General features: G+C 42.1%; 2 protein-coding genes across 3 annotated transcripts in view; both read left to right on the top strand.

The window, feature by feature from the left end:
* The first annotated feature begins 149 nt into the window (after positions 1–149).
* psip1b (PC4 and SFRS1 interacting protein 1b) lies at positions 150–12058 on the top strand. Its single transcript, XM_028442412.1, has 10 exons — positions 150–390; positions 2899–2977; positions 3325–3389; positions 3463–3598; positions 4139–4486; positions 5002–6669; positions 8235–10739; positions 10829–10930; positions 11009–11210; positions 11865–12058. The coding sequence occupies exons 2-10, from the start codon at positions 2900–2902 to the stop codon at positions 11921–11923; spliced, it is 5163 nt and encodes a 1720-aa protein (XP_028298213.1). The 5' UTR covers positions 150–390; position 2899; the 3' UTR covers positions 11924–12058.
* A 782-nt stretch (positions 12059–12840) lies between these two features.
* The window catches only part of ttc39b (tetratricopeptide repeat domain 39B), a 17424-nt gene continuing 11403 nt past the window's right edge, over positions 12841–18861 (top strand). For both annotated transcript variants that reach the window (XM_028442440.1, XM_028442439.1), the window contains exons 1-7: positions 12841–12992; positions 16493–16527; positions 16603–16707; positions 16797–16928; positions 17012–17073; positions 17145–17212; positions 18474–18538. In XM_028442440.1, the coding sequence (XP_028298241.1) occupies positions 12957–12992; positions 16493–16527; positions 16603–16707; positions 16797–16928; positions 17012–17073; positions 17145–17212; positions 18474–18538 (503 nt within the window). In that variant the 5' untranslated portion in view covers positions 12841–12956. The remainder of the gene's footprint in view (positions 12993–16492; positions 16528–16602; positions 16708–16796; positions 16929–17011; positions 17074–17144; positions 17213–18473; positions 18539–18861) is intronic.

The raw sequence follows: 18861 nt of genomic DNA, 5'->3' as shown, positions 1-18861 counted from the left end.
TATTATTTATAATTTTTCGTATTATTGTTATATTGTTTGTTTGTTTTTTTAATTATTACTGTTACTGTTAAAGTATACTTAAAAAAAAAAAAAAAAGAGGTCAGTGACGTCACCGGAAACACCCCTCCGGCCAAGGGCGGGAGCCGGAAAAGATGGTCACGTGACACAGGAGGAGTCCAACATGGCGGAGGGTTTGTGTTTGTAGGTTAGTGGCTAACAGCACAGAGCGGGTGTAGAGGACTGCGGTGACCCGGATTATAAACCCACAGAGAGGAGCTGTAGCTAACGGTTAGCAGCTACTGTTAGCTTCCGTGTTTGTAAACAAAGGAGGAGGTCAGAGGTCACGGAGAGACTCCTTTTCATCACTGTGAACTACACCGACTGAACCAGGTACTAAACTAGATACTGAACCATGTACTAAACTAGATACTGAACCAGGTACTAAACTAGATACTGAACCATGTACTAAACTAGATACTGGACCAGGTACTAAACTAGATACTGAACCATGTACTAAACTAGATACTGAACCAGGTACTAAACTAGATACTGAACCAGGTACTAAACTAGATACTGAACCAGGTACTAAACTAGATACTGAACCAGGTACTAAACTAGATACTGAACCATGTACTAAACTAGATACTGAACCGAACCAGGTACAAAACTAGATACTGAACCATGTACTAAACTAGATACTGAACCATGTACTAAACTAGATACTGAACCGAACCAGGTACTAAACTAGATACTGAACCATGTACTAAACTAGATACTGAACCGAACCAGGTACTAAACTAGATACTGAACCAGGTACTAAACTAGATACTGGACCAGGTACTAAACTAGATACTGGACCAGGTACTAAACTAGATACTGGACCAGGTACTAAACTAGATACTGAACCAGGTACTAAACTAGATACTGAACCAGGTACTAAACTAGATACTGAACCAGGTACTAAACTAGATACTGAACCAGGTACTAAACTAGATACTGAACCAGGTACTGAACTAGGTACTGAACCAGGTACTAAACTAGATACTGGACCAGGTACTAAACTATTTACTGAACCATGTACTAAACTAGATACTGAACCAGGTACTGAACTAGATACTGAACCAGGTACTGAACTAGATACTGAACCAGGTACTAAACTAGATACTGAACCATGTACTAAACTAGATACTGAACCATGTACTAAACTAGATACTGAACCATGTACTAAACTAGATACTGAACCAGGTACTAAACTAGATACTGAACCAGGTACTAAACTAGATACTGAACCAGGTACTAAACTAGATACTGAACCAGGTACTAAACTAGATACTGAACCATGTACTAAACTAGATACTGAACCATGTACTAAACTAGATACTGAACCTTGTACTAAACTAGATACTGAACCATGTACTAAACTAGATACTGGACCATGTACTAAACTAGATACTGAACCAGGTACTGAACCATGTACTAAACTAGATACTGAACCAGGTACTAAACTAGATACTGAACCAGGTACTAAACTAGATACTGAACCATGTACTAAACTAGATACTGAACCATGTACTAAACTAGATACTGAACCATGTACTAAACTAGATACTGAACCAGGTACTAAACTAGATACTGAACCTTGTACTAAACTAGATACTGAACCATGTACTAAACTAGATACTGAACCATGTACTAAACTAGATACTGAACCATGTACTAAACTAGATACTGAACCAGGTACTAAACTAGATACTGAACCTTGTACTAAACTAGATACTGGACCATGTACTAAACTAGATACTGAACCTTGTACTAAACTAGATACTGAACCTTGTACTAAACTAGATACTGGAGCAGGTACTAAACTAGATACTGAACCAGGTACTAAACTAGATACTGGACCATGTACTAAACTAGATACTGAACCATGTACTAAACTAGATACTGGACCAGGTACTAAACTAGATACTGGAGCAGGTACTAAACTAGATACTGGACCAGGTACTAAACTAGATACTGGACCAGGTACTAAACTAGATACTGAACCAGGTACTGAACTAGATACTGAACCTTGTACTAAACTAGATACTGAACCAGGTACTAAACTAGATACTGAACCTTGTACTAAACTAGATACTGAACCATGTACTAAACTAGATACTGGACCATGTACTAAACTAGATACTGAACCTTGTACTAAACTAGATACTGAACCTTGTACTAAACTAGATACTGGAGCAGGTACTAAACTAGATACTGAACCAGGTACTAAACTAGATACTGGACCATGTACTAAACTAGATACTGAACCTTGTACTAAACTAGATACTGAACCTTGTACTAAACTAGATACTGGAGCAGGTACTAAACTAGATACTGAACCAGGTACTAAACTAGATACTGAACCATGTACTAAACTAGATACTGGACCAGGTACTAAACTAGATACTGGAGCAGGTACTAAACTAGATACTGGAGCAGGTACTAAACTAGATACTGAACCAGGTACTAAACTAGATACTGAACCATGTACTAAACTAGATACTGGACCAGGTACTAAACTAGATACTGAACCATGTACTAAACTAGATACTGAACCAGGTACTAAACTAGATACTGGACCAGGTACTAAACTAGATACTGAACCAGGTACTAAACTAGATACTGGACCAGGTACTAAACTAGATACTGGACCAGGTAGTGGACCATATTGAGGACTATAGTTAACTTAGTCACTAACTAACATGATACCTGCTGAGTGCCTAACTGAACTGTGTGTGTGTGTGTGTGTGTGTGTGTGTGTGTGTGTGTGTGTGTGTGTGTGTGTGTGTGTGTGTGTGTGTGTGTGTGTGTGTGTGTGTGTGTGTGTGTGTGTGTGTGTGTGTGTGTGTGTTTCAGGATGTCGACTGAAGATCGTTTTAAACCTGGTGATTTGGTCTTTGCCAAGATGAAGGGATTCCCTCACTGGCCAGCACGGGTAATACACACACACTTTGAGATACACACACACACACACACACACACACACACACACACATAGAGATACACACACAGAGACAGACACACACAGATATACTCACATGCTGTACATAGAGATACACACGTGTGTAACTAATCTATCTGATGTAACTGTAATTAATGTAACTAGTGTAACTGTAACTAATGTAGCGTTTATCTAATGTAACTGTAACTAATATAACTGTAACTAATGTAGCATTTATCTAATGTAACTAATGTAACTTTATCTAATCTAACTGTAACTAATGTAACTAACTAATGTAAATGTAACTAATGTATATGTAACTAATGTCACTGTGTTCTCAGATCTTCAAGTCGAGAAGCGGCACCAGGAAGCGGGTCCTCGTTTACTATTTTGGGACCCATCAAATGTACGTATCCGTCACTCACTGACCAATCAGTGTCCTACTCTGTGCTCTGACTCCTCCCCTTCCTCCCCTTCAGAGGCAGCGTTCCTCCAGAGAACGTCGTCCCGTACGTCGGGAACAAGCAGAAATATGGCAGCGGCGTTCGCCTCAAAGGCTTTGCCGAGGGAATGTGGGAGATCCAGAACACGCCGCGCGTCGGCAGCAAACTCAAGGTGGCAATCAAGCTAAAGCTGTTAGCATATCGGCTAACATCACATATTTAAACAGCAATTGAAATAATGCTCAGAGAGGCTGTTAGCATCACAGCTAACATCACATGTTTAAACAGCAATAGGAATAATGCTAAGAGAGGCTGTTAGCATCGCAGCTAACGTCACATGTTGAAAAACAGCAATAGGAAAAATGCTAAGAGAGGCTGTTAGCATCGCAGTTAACGTCACGTTTAAACAGCACGAGGAATAATGCTAAGAGAGGCTGTTAGCATCGCAGCTAACGTCACATGTTTAAACAGCAATAGGAATAATGGTAAGAGAGGCTGTTAGCATCACAGCTAACATCACGTTTAAACAGCAATAGGAATAATGCTAAGAGAGGCTGTTTGCATCGCAGCTAACGTCACGTTTAAACAGCAATAAAAATAATGCTCAGAGAGGCTGTTAGCATCGCGGCTAACATCATGTATTTCAACAGCAATAGGAAATAAAGACAATATAAACTGTCAAAATAAATAAAATGATTAATCCTTTGTGTAGGCACCAGGGAAGGCCACGCCCACCAGGACACCTAACAGACCGACTTCAACACCCAAAACCACACCGAACAGACGGACTTTAGCATCGAGAGCCACATCTGCTAAACCAACGTTAGCAACGAGAGCTACACCTGATAAACCAACTTCAACCACAAAAGCCACACCCATCAGAACGACTTCATGTGTAAAAACTCCACCTGCTAAACCGACTTCCGAGAGTGAATCTAAATCAACCAGAGCATCGTCCCGGCTGTCTGCAGCCATCAGTGGGCGGAGTCTGGATGATGTCACAGATTCAGCTATAGGAAGGCGGAGCCAAAGGAGTTTATTATCAACACAGACAAAGGAGGTGAGTGTGAGTCACTCCGACAGCTCTCTGGGGGAGGAGCTTCACATTGTGTACTTTAGAGCTAACGCTAGCTAACAGTGGGCATAGCTAAAGTCCTTAAAGGTGTTTTTGTTTATATTGTTTTTTCTGTTGTTTTTGTATTTGTAGTTTGTTAGTTATATTATTCATTTTGTGTTTTTATATTTTGTGTGTTTTTGTATTTTTTTCTTGTTATTTGTGTTTTTTTGGAGTATTGTGGTTTTCTTCTGTAATTTTGTGTGTTTTTGTTGTTGTTTGGTGTGTTTTTTTAGTTAATTTGTGGTATTTTTTGTGATCTCGTGTTTTAGGATTTATTTTTGTTTATTTTTTCACATTATTTTTGTGAATTTTTTTTTTTTACATCATTTTGTGTTTTTTTCTATTGTTTGGTGTGTTTTTGTTGTTTTTTTGTGTTTTTTCCAAGTCAAACTGTTGTGTGTCTTTGTAGTAAATTTTGTACTTGAGGGTCTCTATCTAATACCCTTTGGTCTCGTCAGGCGGACACGCCTCCTCCAGACGCTCAGGCTCCTCCCACCAGGAGTACCAGGAGTAGAGAAGTCGCCCCACAGTCAGAGACGCTCCTCCAGGAGACGCAGAGGGGACGGAGGAGAGCCATGGAGAAGATGGAGGAGGAGGAGAGAGCTGAGAAGAGAAGGAAGGAGGAGACACGAGGAGCAGAGAGGAAGGAGGAGGAGGAGCCTAAAGCTGATGAAAAGAGAGAGGAGGAGAGAAGTGAGAACGTGAAGGACAACGAAACATCTGAGGAGACACAAGAAGAAGTCAGAACTCTGAGAACAACTGGAGAGAAACCAGAGGGAGGTGAAGGGAGGAGAAAGGGGGAGGAGCCTAAAGCAGAGAAGAAGAAGAGAGAGGAGACAGAAACTGAAGATGTCCAAGGAAGCAGAAGAAAGGAGGAGGAGAAAACTGTGAGAAGAAAGAGTGTCAGACAGAAGGAGAAGGAGGAGGTGAAGGACACTGAAACATCAGAGAGGAGAGAGGAGGACAAAACGTTCAGAGAGAAAACTGAGGAACGACAGACCAAGGACGAGGAGAGTGAAGGAGTGAGAACGCTGAGAAGAAAGAGTGTCAGACAGAAGGAGATGGAGGAGGTGAAGGACACTGAAACAGAAGGAGTGAGCAGCAGGAGGAGGAGTAGGAGGACGGGTTCAAGTGTGGAGAGGGAAGGACTTCAAGCTGGGAAGAAGAAAGAGGAGGAGGAGGAGAAAAAAGAGGGAGTCAGACGAACGAGAGCAGAGGAGAAGGAAGACAAGACAGAAACATCTGAGAGGAGAAAGGAGGAGGAGAAAAGAGAAAGATCAGAGCAGACAGAAGCAGTGAGAACACTGAGGAGGGATTCAAGGAAAGAGGAGGAACACCAAGCCCTGAAGGAGAGAGAGAGGGAGGTGCAGAGGAAGAAAGGAGAGGAAAAGAGGAGAGAGGGGGAGAAAGTGGAGGAGAAGGAAGAGAGGTCTAGAGAAAACAAGACTGGAACATCTGAGAGGAGAAAAGAAGAGGACACAGAAACTGTGAGAACACTGAGGAGGGATTCAGGAAGAGAGAAGGAGGAGAAAACAGAGGAGGTGCAGAGAAAAAAAGGAGAGGAAAAGAGGAGAGAGGAGGAGAAAACAGAAGTGGTGAGAACACTGAGGAAGGATTCAGGAAAAGAGAAGAGGGAAGAGGAAACAGAGAGAGTCCGAAGAAGGAGAGGAGAGGAGGAGGTGCAGAGGAAGAAAGGAGAGGAAAAGAGGAGAGAGGAGGTGAAGGAAGGAAGGTCTAGAGAAAACAAGAAAGGAACATCTGAGAGGAGAAAAGAGGAGGAGGAAACAGAAGCAGTTAGAACACTCAGGAGGGATTCAAGAAAAGAGGAGGTGCAGAAAAAGAAAGGAGAGGAAAAAAGGAGAGAGGAGGAGAAAGAAAGAGCAGGGAGAACTCTGAGGAAGGATTCAGGAACAGAGAAGGAGAAAAGATCTAAATCTGAGGAGAGGAGAGGAGTGAGGACACAGAGAGAGGAGAGAACGGAGGGAGTGAGGAGGAGGAAGGAGGAAGAGCAGCAGGCAGGGAGGAAGAGGAGGAGAGAAGAAGAGGAGCGAGGGATGAAGCGTGACCACCAGGAGAAGAAAACCAAGAGAGAAGAAAGAGGAGGAGCTGCAGAGGAGGAGGAAGGGGTAGGTTTATCACACACACATAATGTGGATCTCTTTGATTTAAACAAACCTAGAACACAATCACACACAACAAATACACAAAGGGACACAAACTGACATTAATGAGACAAAAAGTATGAGAAAAAACACAGATACAAAAAAAAAAATCCCAATGATATCAAAATGACAAAAACAATACACAACACACAAAAATGACCAAAAAACAACAAGATCTAGAATATTAGCATTTCCTCAAAACAATGCAAGTGAGGATGTAGGTGCTGGCCTGTCGCACTGCATTAGCTTAGCATTAGCAATAGCCTAGCATTAGCCTAACAATAGCATTAGCATTAACCTAGCATTAGCCTAACAATAGCATTAGCCTACCGTTAACATTAACATTATCCTAACGGTAGCAATACTCTAACAATAGCATTAGCCTAGCATTAACTTTAACATTAACAATAGGCTAATGTTAGCATTAGCATTATACTAACCTTAGCAATACCCTAACAATAGGATGATCCTAGCATTAGCAATAGCCTAGCAATAACATTAGTCTAGAATTAGCACTAACTTAGCATTAACCTAGCATTAGTGCCTCCTGCATCCTCACCAGTGTTGGGAACGTTACTTTAAAAAAGTAATTAGTTATAGTTACTCACTACTTGTTCAAAAAAGTAACTGCGTTAGTAACTAAATTATAATAAAAGTAACTCATTACCAAGGAAAGTAACTATTTGCGTTGCTATTAAAAAAAAAAAAAAGTTGCTCTATGTCTAACAATTCACATTTTTTAAATGCGTGTGTCGTGAGGTGCTTCATTAAATTTGATTTGCTTACAACAGATGTGGACAAAGTCTTCACTCCTAGATATAATGAACACTTCACATGTACGTTCTTGTCTTTGACCATAATTAATATAAAGTAGTGTTTGTATCGTCACCTTAGAAATGTCAACTTTTCATCAGATGCTCCACGCTCGCCATCTCTGCTGAGTCATCAAATCTGTAGTGTGTGTGTGTGTGTGTGTGTGTGTGTGTGTGTGTGTGTGTGTGTGTGTGTGTGTGTGTGTGTGTGTGTGTGTGTGTGTGTGTGTGTGTGTGTGTGTTTGTGTCATGTGCTGGCACGTCGCCTTAGCCAATCATAATCGCTCACCTTGTTTTTATCCCACCTCCTCACTACAGCTGAGTCAGAAGCCGGGGATGCTTTCGGATCACATTTTATTTAATCAATGCATGTAACGCACCACATTTAACGTTCAGTAACAATAACGGCGTTGTAACGGCGTAAAAAGTAATTAGTTAGATTACCCCGTTACTGAAAAACAAACGCCGTTATTTTAAACGCCGTTATTCCAAACACTGATCCTCACTAATAACAACACATGTATTTATATTCTTGTTTCCAATGTTGTTCCACTGTTTTTTAAAAAAATTGCACGTACCCTCATGACAATTTGCGGACGCCACAAAAAAATCTCTGCAACACCAAAACCACAAGAATAACTTGTAACGGGCTGAGGCTGCGTCAGGGCGGGGCTTCTTTTTTGTTGATGTTAAACGTGTGTGTGCGTGTGTGTGCAGCGCCTCCTAGCAGCTCGTAGGGAGAGCGTCCTGCGCTCGCTGAGGGGTTTCCTAGGGGAGTCGGTGAGGACGAGGAGCAGCCCCGAGAGGAAGATCATCGGCAAGATTGTGAAGGCCACCAGGCCCGAGGGCGCCAGGGTGCAGGTGAAGATGATGATGGGAGGAGTGCGAGCGCAGGACACGGCGGAACAGACGAAGAAGAACACCACGCCAACGCTCAGCGGAGAAGACGAGAAGACGAAGAAAAAAACAGGCCACGCAGAAGAACGAAAGAAACTGAAGGTGGTGCTGAGGCACCTGAAGAAGAACGAAGACGAGAGCGGAACGAGGAACACCAAACCGACCGAGAGCAGAGAAGAAGAACGAAAAGAAAAGAGGACAGAGAAAAAGAGTGAAGGAGCAGATCAGAGGAAGACCAATGAGAAAGAAACACCTTCACTGAGCACGGCAGTAGAAGAAGAATGGAAAACCTTGATGGGAAAAGAGAAGAAGACCAAACCAATGGAAGGCAGAGAAGAAGAACTAAAGGAGGGAACGACCTCGACGAAAGAAGAGAAGAAGAAGAAACCGACAGAGGAGAAGGAGAGGATTGCAAAGACATCGTCTGATGTTGACCAGACGGAGAAGAAGGAAGAGGACAAACAGACAATGAAGACCAGACCAACGGAGAGCAGAGAAGGAGAACGAAAAGAAAAGAAGACAGAGAAGAAGAGTGAAGGAGCAGATCAGAAGAAGACCATTGAGAAAGAAACGCATTCAGTGAGCACGGCAGTAGAAGAAGAACGGAAAGAGGGAAACACCTCGACAACAGAAGAGAAGAAGACCAAACCGTCAGAGGAGACGAAAGAAGACAAACAGACGAAGAAGACCAAAGTGAGCGGTACAGAAGAACGAAAGGAGAAGAAGAGCGATGCGGCAACACTGCCCAATGAGACGGCTCCATCCGATGAGAAGAAGACAACAACTGCGATAAGAGAGGAAAAAAAAAAGAAGGACACGCCTTCTGTGAGCAGCGCAGAAGAAGAACGGAAAGAGCAACAGACAGCACTGACAAAGAAGAACAAAACACGTGCAGAAGAACACACGAAGAAGACAACAGCGTCTGTGGAGAGCAGCGCAGAAGAAGGGGAAGAGGGAAAGACCTCGACGAGAGAAGAGAAGAAAAGCAAACCAACAGAGGAGAAGGAGGAAGAGGACAAACAGACGAAGGAGACCGAAGTGAGCGGAGAAGCAGAACAAAAGGAGAAGAAGAGTGGTGCAGCAACACCGACCAATGAGACGGCTCCATCTGATGAGAAGAGGAACGAAACATGTGGGAAAGAATATACAAAAAAGACAACGGCGTCTGTGGAGAGCGGCACAGAAGAAGAAGGAAACAAGGGAAAGACCATGACGAGAGAAGAGAAGAAGAGCAAACCGACAGAGAAGGAAGAGGACAAACAGACGAAGAAGACCAAAGTGAGCGGAGAAGCAGAACAAGAGGAGAAGAGTGACGCAGCAACACTGACCAATGAGACGGCTCCGTCTGATGAGAAGAGGAATGAAACATGTACAGAAGAATACACAAAGAACACAACGGCCTCCACGGAGAGCGGCGCAGAAGAAGAGACAACGGTCGAGCCGAACAACCGGAAGAAGAGTGAAGAGGAAGAGCTGATGGAGAAGACGAGAAAGAGCGAGGAAATGACTACGACCGAGAAAGAAGAGAAGAAGAGTGCAGAAGAAGAAGAAAAGTGCAAAGAAGAGAGCAACTCATCAGAAGATCAGAAGATGACAAAAACTGCATGTGACGCCCACGCGATGGAACAAAGACAGGAGACGATACCTAGAGAAGAGAAGAAGAAGGAGGCACCGACTGAGGAACAGATGAAGAAGACGAGAACGACTGTAATGGAGAGTAAAGAAGAGAGGGAAGCCACAAGAGAGGAGAAGAAGAGCGATGTGCCTCAAACTGAAATAACAAAGAGCACAACGCAAAACAGAGAAGAAGAAGAAAAGAGCAAAGAAGAGAGCAACGCATCAGAAGATCAGAAGAAGACGACAATAGAACGAAGGAAGGAGACGATACAAAGAGAGGAGAAGGAGGAGGCACTTGTTGAGGAACAGACGAAGAAGACGAGAAGTAAGGACGGGAGGGAACGAAAGACCACAAGAGAAGAGAAGAAAGAACCAACGAAGAAGAAGAGCACCAGCAGTGCTGAAGAAGAAGAGAAGGAAATCAAGAGAGCGCTGAGGAACCAGAAAAAGAACGAAGGGCAGGAAAAGAAGACGCTCAGAGAGCTGACGGAGGAACGCGGGAAGAAGGAGGCGCACGAGGAGCAGAAGAAGAACAGGGACCACGACGCACCTCCAACGGAGCAGAAAAAGAAGAAGAGCGAGGCCTCCGCAAGCACCACCGAAGAAAAAAGGCAGGGGGATTCGCAGAAGAAGAGTCAGAGCGTCACTGACTCCACCCTCCACCGTCTCCATGGAGACATCAGGATCTCCCTGAAGAACGACAGCCCGGTGAGTCACATGACCCCACGTGGTTATTACATCGTAACGTAAACTATCAATAGACAATTATAACAAACAAAGCGTGTGCTCGTTTCCAGGACATCAGGAAGTGTGTGACGGCGTTGGACGAGCTGAGCTTAGTTTACGTCACGTCTCAACACGTGAAGAGACACAGTGAGCTCGTGGCTACGCTACGGAAGGTAACCCCCCCCCCCCCCCTGTTTGTTAACGTTACTTATCGTACGTCACGTGAGCGCCATGCTCTGATTGGTCCACAGATGCGTCACTACAAAGCCAGTCCGGCGGTGATGGAGAAGTCGTCCATGCTCTACAACCGCTTCAAGAGCACCTACCTGCTGGGGGACGGCGAGGCAGTGGTGAGTGCCCCCTACCTGCAGTCTCTGCTACAGCAGAAGGAGGAGGAGGAGGAGCAGAGGGCGGAGCTACACATGCAGAGGATGCTCCGCCTCCAGGACCCTGGTCAGTATTAATTAACTCATTAGTATATTAATATATATATACTTTATAAATATATGTTAAGGTCGTTTAACTTAAACAATATCGTTTAACATGAACATTGTGTTTAACATAAACTTTGTCGTAAACATGGTGTTTAACATAAAAGTTAAACATAAATGTTGTTTAACGTAAAGATGGTGTTAAGCATAAACGTTGTTTTAACATAAACTTTGTTGTTTAACAAACATTTTGTTAAACATAACATTTTAAGGTAAACGTCGTTGCTTAACATAAAGATGGTGTTTAATATAAATGTGAGAAACGTGTTAAACATAAACATTGTCTTTTTAACGTTAACTTTGTCGGTTAACTTAAAGATGGTGTTAAACATAAACGTTGTAGTTTTAACATAAATGTCGTCGTAAATGTCATTTATAGTAAAAGTTGTCGTTTAATGTAAACGTCTAACATAAACGTCTTTGTTTAACTTAAACGTCGTTTAACGTAAAAGTCTTTGTTTAACGTAAACGTTTAACATGATTGTCTTCATTTAACATAAACATCGTCGTTTGTCATTTATTGATTTTTGCGATACTTTTTACTGCGTCATTATCTATTTACTACATTATTTTTAGTATACATTTATTTGTGAAATGTTTATTGTTTTCTTTACAGTCACCACTCCAGTGGACTCTACCCAAGATCCTGACGCTGCTGAACTGAACCAACTCTGAAACGTGGGGGTGTTTTTGGACACACAGTGCGGATGTGTGTGTGTTTTCACTGTTCAGCTTTTATTGTGAAACTTTTGTGCTTTTATTGTTCTTTTTTTGTTTAGTTTTTTGTTATAAAATGTATTTTTTCCTGAATTACAGTCTTTTGTAAACCTCTGTCTCCACCTGGTGGAGTAACCGGGTTACACACACACACACACACACACACACTGAAACAGCCAATCAGCTGCTTGCACTAGTTACCATGGAGATGTTTTGGCGTGTGATAATATGATGAAATATAATAATGATAATAATAAATAATTAAATAAAGTAAGATACCAATGATAGATAAAGAGTAATGAATAAAATACACATTTTTAAAATAGTAAATAAAGTACATGTAAGATTTTTACTATATTAATAAATAGTAATATTAGTAAAATTAACAAATCATACACAAACAGGAAATAAACACTGAAAAAAAAAACAGACGTGTCACAGAATTGTTGTCTTTATTTTCCAATTATTCTGTGACAAAACAAATAATAAAATACACAAAACGAGATTTGAAAAAAAACCCAAACGGTTCCGATCATTATAACTGCACGTGCAGGACGTCCATCAATTCATTGGATGACGTCACAAACATCGCCTTATCTTTATTTTATTTATTTAAATGGAGGCACATGATTGGTGGAGAGCGGTTACGTCATCAAAACCAAGACACCTGAGACAGATGTGCGCGTGTGAACATTTCTTCATGCGCGTGCGTGTGTGTCGTGCTGTGGGCGGAGCCAAGCAGCTGGAGGGGGCGTGTCTCCCTGTGACACTGACACACACACACCGTGTGTTACATTCACGGAAGAAAATAGTCCTTCACGGTCGGACCGACACACACACACACACATACACACACACACACACAGACACACACACAGACACACACACCGACACGGACGGAAGGACATGAGCTCGAGCGTTCGCGAATAAAGCCGAGCCAGCGCCGAATGCGGACCTAAAGGAAGACTGACTGACACCGGACACCGACAACATGGACCACGTAGACAGCGGAGCAGCGGAGGAGGAGGTAACACACACACACACACACACACACAGATGATGGTGAATGGACGTTATCCTTTCTCAGCTCTAGCTCCTCCCCCTTTGATCACGTGTTACATCACTAAAATTTTCGATATTATATCGTGCAACATTTCATTTTAATTTCCGATATCGACCCGTAAACCTAATGTGAGGTCTCGTTAAAATAACAGGTCACGCCTACATTTATTGTTATTGATTATTGATGTGTATATTTACTGATACTTATTGTTTATTTTGTTTTATTTGTATTTAATATCTTTTTGCTGTTGTAACAAATAATTTCCCTGTTATTAAATTAATATAAAGTTGAATCAATCAATCAAAATCAGAAACAAATTCAACGTCTGTGATACAGCTGATTAGTCTCCTAATAATATTGATTATAGAAACAACGCTGTTCCATTCATTGGTAAATATCGATCAATGATGATGGAGATCACAGATGTGTGCTCAGAGGTTCACGTGAACATCATGAACACATGATGGATGTGACAATGTCGTCCTGTGACCCTGAACCACAGTTTGAACACCAATCAGAGAGCTCATTGGATGAACTCCAGTGACCTCCCAGTCTGACCACACACACACACACACACACACACACACACACACACACACACACAGAGTCTCTACGTGGTGACACACGATCTCCCATCATCCCACAGTCAGCTTCTCCTGTTGCTGTGGGCGTTTCCATGGCGATGCACTCTCACTTTATGGGGACGTTTGATTGGTTGGTTCTGAAGACTTTGAACCTCACGGGAAACCCAGCAGCACTGGTTTTACTGTGTGTGTGTGTGTGTGTGTGTGTGTGTGTGTGTGTGTGTGTGTGTGTGTGTGTGAGAGAAACAGGAACACATGTGGACATCAAAGCACGTTCCTGCTAATGTTGTGTAGTATAACAACGTCAAACACAAAATCATCAATCAGTCTGGTTACTAACTGAGTCACTACACCCAATAGATAAACAGCTGTAAATGTGTGGGATAAAAGTTAATGTTAATTTATTTCTCTGATATCATATATGATCTTTGATGGAGTAGAATTCACTACAGGTACGGTTAAAAACCATTGTTGTTGGTGTTTGCGCCCCCTGGTGATCAGAACACGTGTGATATATTCCTTCATTGAGAAAAGGAGAAGTCGTATTTATTTTTTAGTGTTAAAAACTCTGCACTAGACATTTACACTGTGATATAAATGATCCATATTTTGGTAAATTGTTGTGAATCTGTTCTTTTCTGTATTGATATGAAAGAATTAAAAATCAATCAGGTTTTTTAATACATTTTTTAATTGACCAGTTTATGTAAAGTTATAGAAAATAATAATAAAGCTTTATTATAAAAAAAAAAATAAGTCTGTGTCACAATATTGAAACAATATTTGGAAAAAGCTGCTGCAAAATCAGGTGTTTTAGGACGTAACAATCACAGGAACTGGTCCTGAATCCTAAAGGTCTCACATTACCAATTTATTAATAAAATATATCATGAATAGCAGTTTTCCATTCATTTCATGTCATTTTAAGGAACAAATACTATATCGTTATAAAGATATAAATCTTCATATATTGTGATATAAATAATTTTTCCATATCACACTGTACTTTGTGAGGACCAAGTCACTCAGTCCTACGTCTGTGTGGAGCTCAGTAGGTAGAAGGTAGTGAGATAGAACACTAGCTCCTCTGTGGCTCACCTCGTGAACGTAGCTATTAGCTAACTGCGCTAACGTTGAGGAATGTGGAGGAAACTCACAATGAAGCTCACAGACACAGTGATGTGTGACCTTTGACCTCACAGACTGAGCTGGAATGTGAGGAGCACGAGGACCTGGACCTGATGTTTGAAACACTGAGTCACACCATCCTCAGACGCTACCATTCAGTTCAGACTGATCGCTATGTGCTAAGCTAACCCAAACATGTGGGACTGATCGCTATGTGCTAAGCTAACCCAAACATGTGGGACTGATCGCTATGTGCTAAGCTAACCCAAACATGTGGGACTGATCGCTATGTGCTAAGCTAACCCAAACATGTGGGACTGATCGCTATGTGCTAAGCTAACCCAAACATGTGGGACAGGTCCCTACGTGCTAAGCTAACCCAAACATGTGGGACTGATCGCTATGTGCTAAGCTAACCCAAACATGTGGGACAGGTCCCTACGTGCTAAGCTAACCCAAACATGTGGGACTGATCGCTATGTGCTAAGCTAACCCAAACATGTGGGACTGATCGCTATGTGCTAAGCTAACCCAAACATGTGGGACTGTGAGTGTGAGTGTGTGTGTCTAAGTGTCACCTAGCCTGTCAGACAGCATTCCTACAAAATCACACAAAAGCAATACACACAAACACACACACACTACAGAGTGTGAGTGTGCGTGTGTGCGTGTGCGTGTGTGTGTGTGTGTGTGTGTGTGTGTGTGTGTGTGTGTGTGTGTGTGTGTGTGTGTGTGTGTGTGTGTGTGTGTGTTACTGCCTGAAGGCTCTGCTCTTATGTAACAGGTCACTGGTCTGCTATTATTAGCTGCAGTGGACGGGCCATAGTGGGACATAGAGTAGCTCAGGGCTCTGTTCTGGTTCCTGTTTGGTTTTTATTGTATCTGATGCCTTTTGGTTGGTTGATCTGTGGTTTTAAAAATGCGTCTTATCATTTTTATGCTGATGATATTCAGCTATATTTCTGTTTCAATGATTCTGAGTTTCACTTCTTATCTGAATTCCTGGAATGTGTATCAACTATCAAACACTGGTTAATATTAAATTATCTGCAGATAAATTATAACAAAACAGAAACTCTGATCATCTCTCCTGATAAAAAGATCTCTTTGATCCTTTGATGATCTGGGCTCATCTGTTAAAAACAGTCTCAGAAACCTTAGGGTTGTGTTTGATAAATGAATGTTTGTAGGGTCACTGTCGTCTACTTTTATAAGGAATCTGCTGACCTCATCAGATCTGTAAATAATCATACACGTGTTTATATGATCACACATTGATTACTGTAGTTCTGTTTTAATAAGTCAACACTAAAGAGACTTTAGATGGTACAGAACGCTGCTGTCACACTTTTAACCCTTTATTGGTTTCTAGTGTTTAAACTTCTAGACTGTCAGTGTGACACATGGTCAGGACCCTCAGGGTGACATGTTGTACCCCTACACTTCAGGGGTCACCTTCAGTCATCAGGTCAGGGTCTCCTCATGACCCCAAAGACTCTGACCAACCTACACAGTCCCTCTGTGAACGTTTCAGAAAAGATTTTATATTTTATTATATTTCATGACGTTCCTACTGTTGCTTTAAATTCTTTGTGATTTTAATTTGTGAAAAGTGTTAAATACATTTACATAGTGGGTACATATTGATGTGTTTACTTCTGCATCACAATAAAGAGTGACTCAGCATTAAATGAATCATTACTAATAACTTTTAATCAAACGTCCTCACAACTCACTGTTTGTGTGTTTCAGGAACACTTTGAGGACGCTTATGACCGGATCCCAGCGTGAGCACACACACACACACACACACACACACACACACACACACACATCTGTATCTGATATGTGTGTGTGTATAGGGCGTGCACCATGGACCTACACACCTCCATCCAGGAGACTCAGTGTGCGTTAAACCTGGTTCTCAACAACAAGTTCTCTGAAGCTCTGGAGCTGCTCAGACCCTGGTAACCATAGCAACTACTGCAGTTCCCGTCTGTGACCTCTGACCCTGACCCTGACCTCTGACCCTAACCTCTGACCTCTGACCCTACAGGTGGAAGGACAGCATGTATCACTCTCTGGGCTACAGCAGCATCCTGGTGATGCAGGCCGCCATGACCTTTGAGCAAAGGGACATCCAGCTGGCCATGTCCACCATCAAAGAGGCCTTAAACACCTGTCAGAGGTGAGGGGCGGGGCTTAACCTGGTCTCAGCCAATCAACAGAGTCCTGTGAGGTCCTAAAGCTGTGGTTTGTGTGTGTGTGCAGGTTCAGGAAGAGGAGCTCCGTGGTCGGTTCTCTGATGAAACGTCAGTCAGAGCGACAGGAAGGTAAACGCCTCACACCTGATCTCCAGGAGGACCCTGAGGTCCTCATCAGACTGTATGTGTGTGTGTTACAGAGGAGATGCACGCTGAGCTCTGTTACGCCGAGTGTTTGCTGCAGAAAGCTACGCTGACCTTCATCCAGGTCTGTCTGTTGGTTGGTCTAAATCTGTCCACTAGAGCAGTGGTTCTCAACCTTTGTCACGCTCCCAAATAAAGGTCCCAGAGAGCGGGGACCCCACTGTAGCTGGAGGTGGTTGAACACACACATTTATTTATTCATCTGAATAATATCCACAGTTATCCAGGAACGTTTATTATTATTATTATAGTCATCTTAAAGATGGAAATCATGGTTTTAATCACTAATAAAATGGTTCAGTGACCAAAAATGGTGGAAAAGGAGGTGAAATGAGATTTTAAAAACCACAGAAATTGGTTAAAAGTCACTAATTAGAGTGGATAAAAACAGACAGAAAACGTGTCAATATTGGAATAATTAGTTTAAACTGGTAAATAATGAACATGACAAATGGTGAACGTGGTCCAGCTAACTAGTTAACCAGCTAACTAGCTAACTAGTTAACCAGCTAACTAGTTAACCAGCTAACTAGTTAACCAGCTAACTAGCTAACTAGTTAACCAGCTAACTAGCTAACTAGTTAACCAGCTAACTAGTTAACCAGCTAACTAGCTAACTAGTTAACCAGCTAACTAGTTAACCAGCTAACTAGCTAACCAGCCAACTAGTTAACTAGCTAACTAGTTAACCAGCTAACTAGCTAACTAGTTAACCAGCTAACTAGTTAACCAGCTAACTAGTTAACCAGCTAACTAGCTAACTAGTTAACCAGCTAACTAGCTAACTAGTTAACCAGCTAACTAGTTAACCAGCTAACTAGCTAACTAGTTAACCAGCTAACTAGTTAACCAGCTAACTAGCTAACCAGCCAACTAGTTAACTAGCTAACTAGTTAACCAGCTAACTAGCTAACCAGCCAACTAGTTAACTAGTTAACCAGCTAACTAGTTAACCAGCCAACTAGCTAACCAGCCAACTAGCTAACTAGTTAACCAGCTAACTAGCTAACCAGCCAACTAGCTAACCAGCCAACTAGCTAACTAGTTAACCAGCCAACTAGTTAACTAGCTAACTAGTTAACTATCTAACTAGTTAACCAGCTAACCAGCTAACTAGTTAACCAGCTAATTGGTGAACCAGCTAACTAGCTAACTGGCTAACCAGCTAACTAGTTAACCAGCTAATTGGCTAACCAGCTAACTGGCTAACCAGCTAACTGGCTAACCAGCTAACTAGTTAACCAGCTAATTGGCTAACCAGCTAACTGGCTAACCAGCTAACTGGCTAACCAGCTAACTAGCTGGTGATTGTGTTTGTGTTTCAGGATGAAAATATGATCAGTTTCATTAAAGGAGGAATAAAGATCAGAACCAGCTACCAGATCTACAAGTAAGACACTGTCTGTACCTGTCTGTACCTGTCTGTTCCTGTCTGTACCTGTCTGTACCTGTCTGTTCCTGTCTGTACCTGTCTGTACCTGTTTGTACCTGTCTGTACCTGTCTGTACCTGTCTGTACCTGTCTGTTCCTGTTTGTACCTGTCTGAACCTGTCTGTACCTGTCTGTACCTGTCTGTACCTGTCTGTACCTGTCTGACCCTGTCTGTTCCTGTCTGTACCTGTCTGTACCTGTCTGAACCTGTCTGTACCTGTTTGTACCTGTTTGTACCTGTCTGAACCTGTCTGTACCTGTCTGTACTTGTCTGTTCCTGTC

The sequence above is a fragment of the Gouania willdenowi genome, unplaced genomic scaffold (genome assembly GCF_900634775.1).
Source record: "Gouania willdenowi unplaced genomic scaffold, fGouWil2.1 scaffold_51_arrow_ctg1, whole genome shotgun sequence".
NCBI classification, from domain to species: Eukaryota; Metazoa; Chordata; class Actinopteri; order Blenniiformes; family Gobiesocidae; genus Gouania; species Gouania willdenowi.
Note: the sequence above shows the minus strand (reverse complement) of the source record. Positions and strands in the feature narration are given on the sequence as shown.

Coding starts and splice junctions, on each gene's coding strand:
- psip1b (XM_028442412.1), top strand. CDS start 2,900: ATGTCGACTGAAGATCGTTTTAAACCTGGTGATTTGGTCTTTGCCAAG. Junction 2,978..3,324: donor TCCCTCACTGGCCAGCACGG/GTAATACACACA, acceptor CTGTGTTCTCAG/ATCTTCAAGTCGAGAAGCGG. Junction 3,599..4,138: donor GCGTCGGCAGCAAACTCAAG/GTGGCAATCAAG, acceptor TCCTTTGTGTAG/GCACCAGGGAAGGCCACGCC.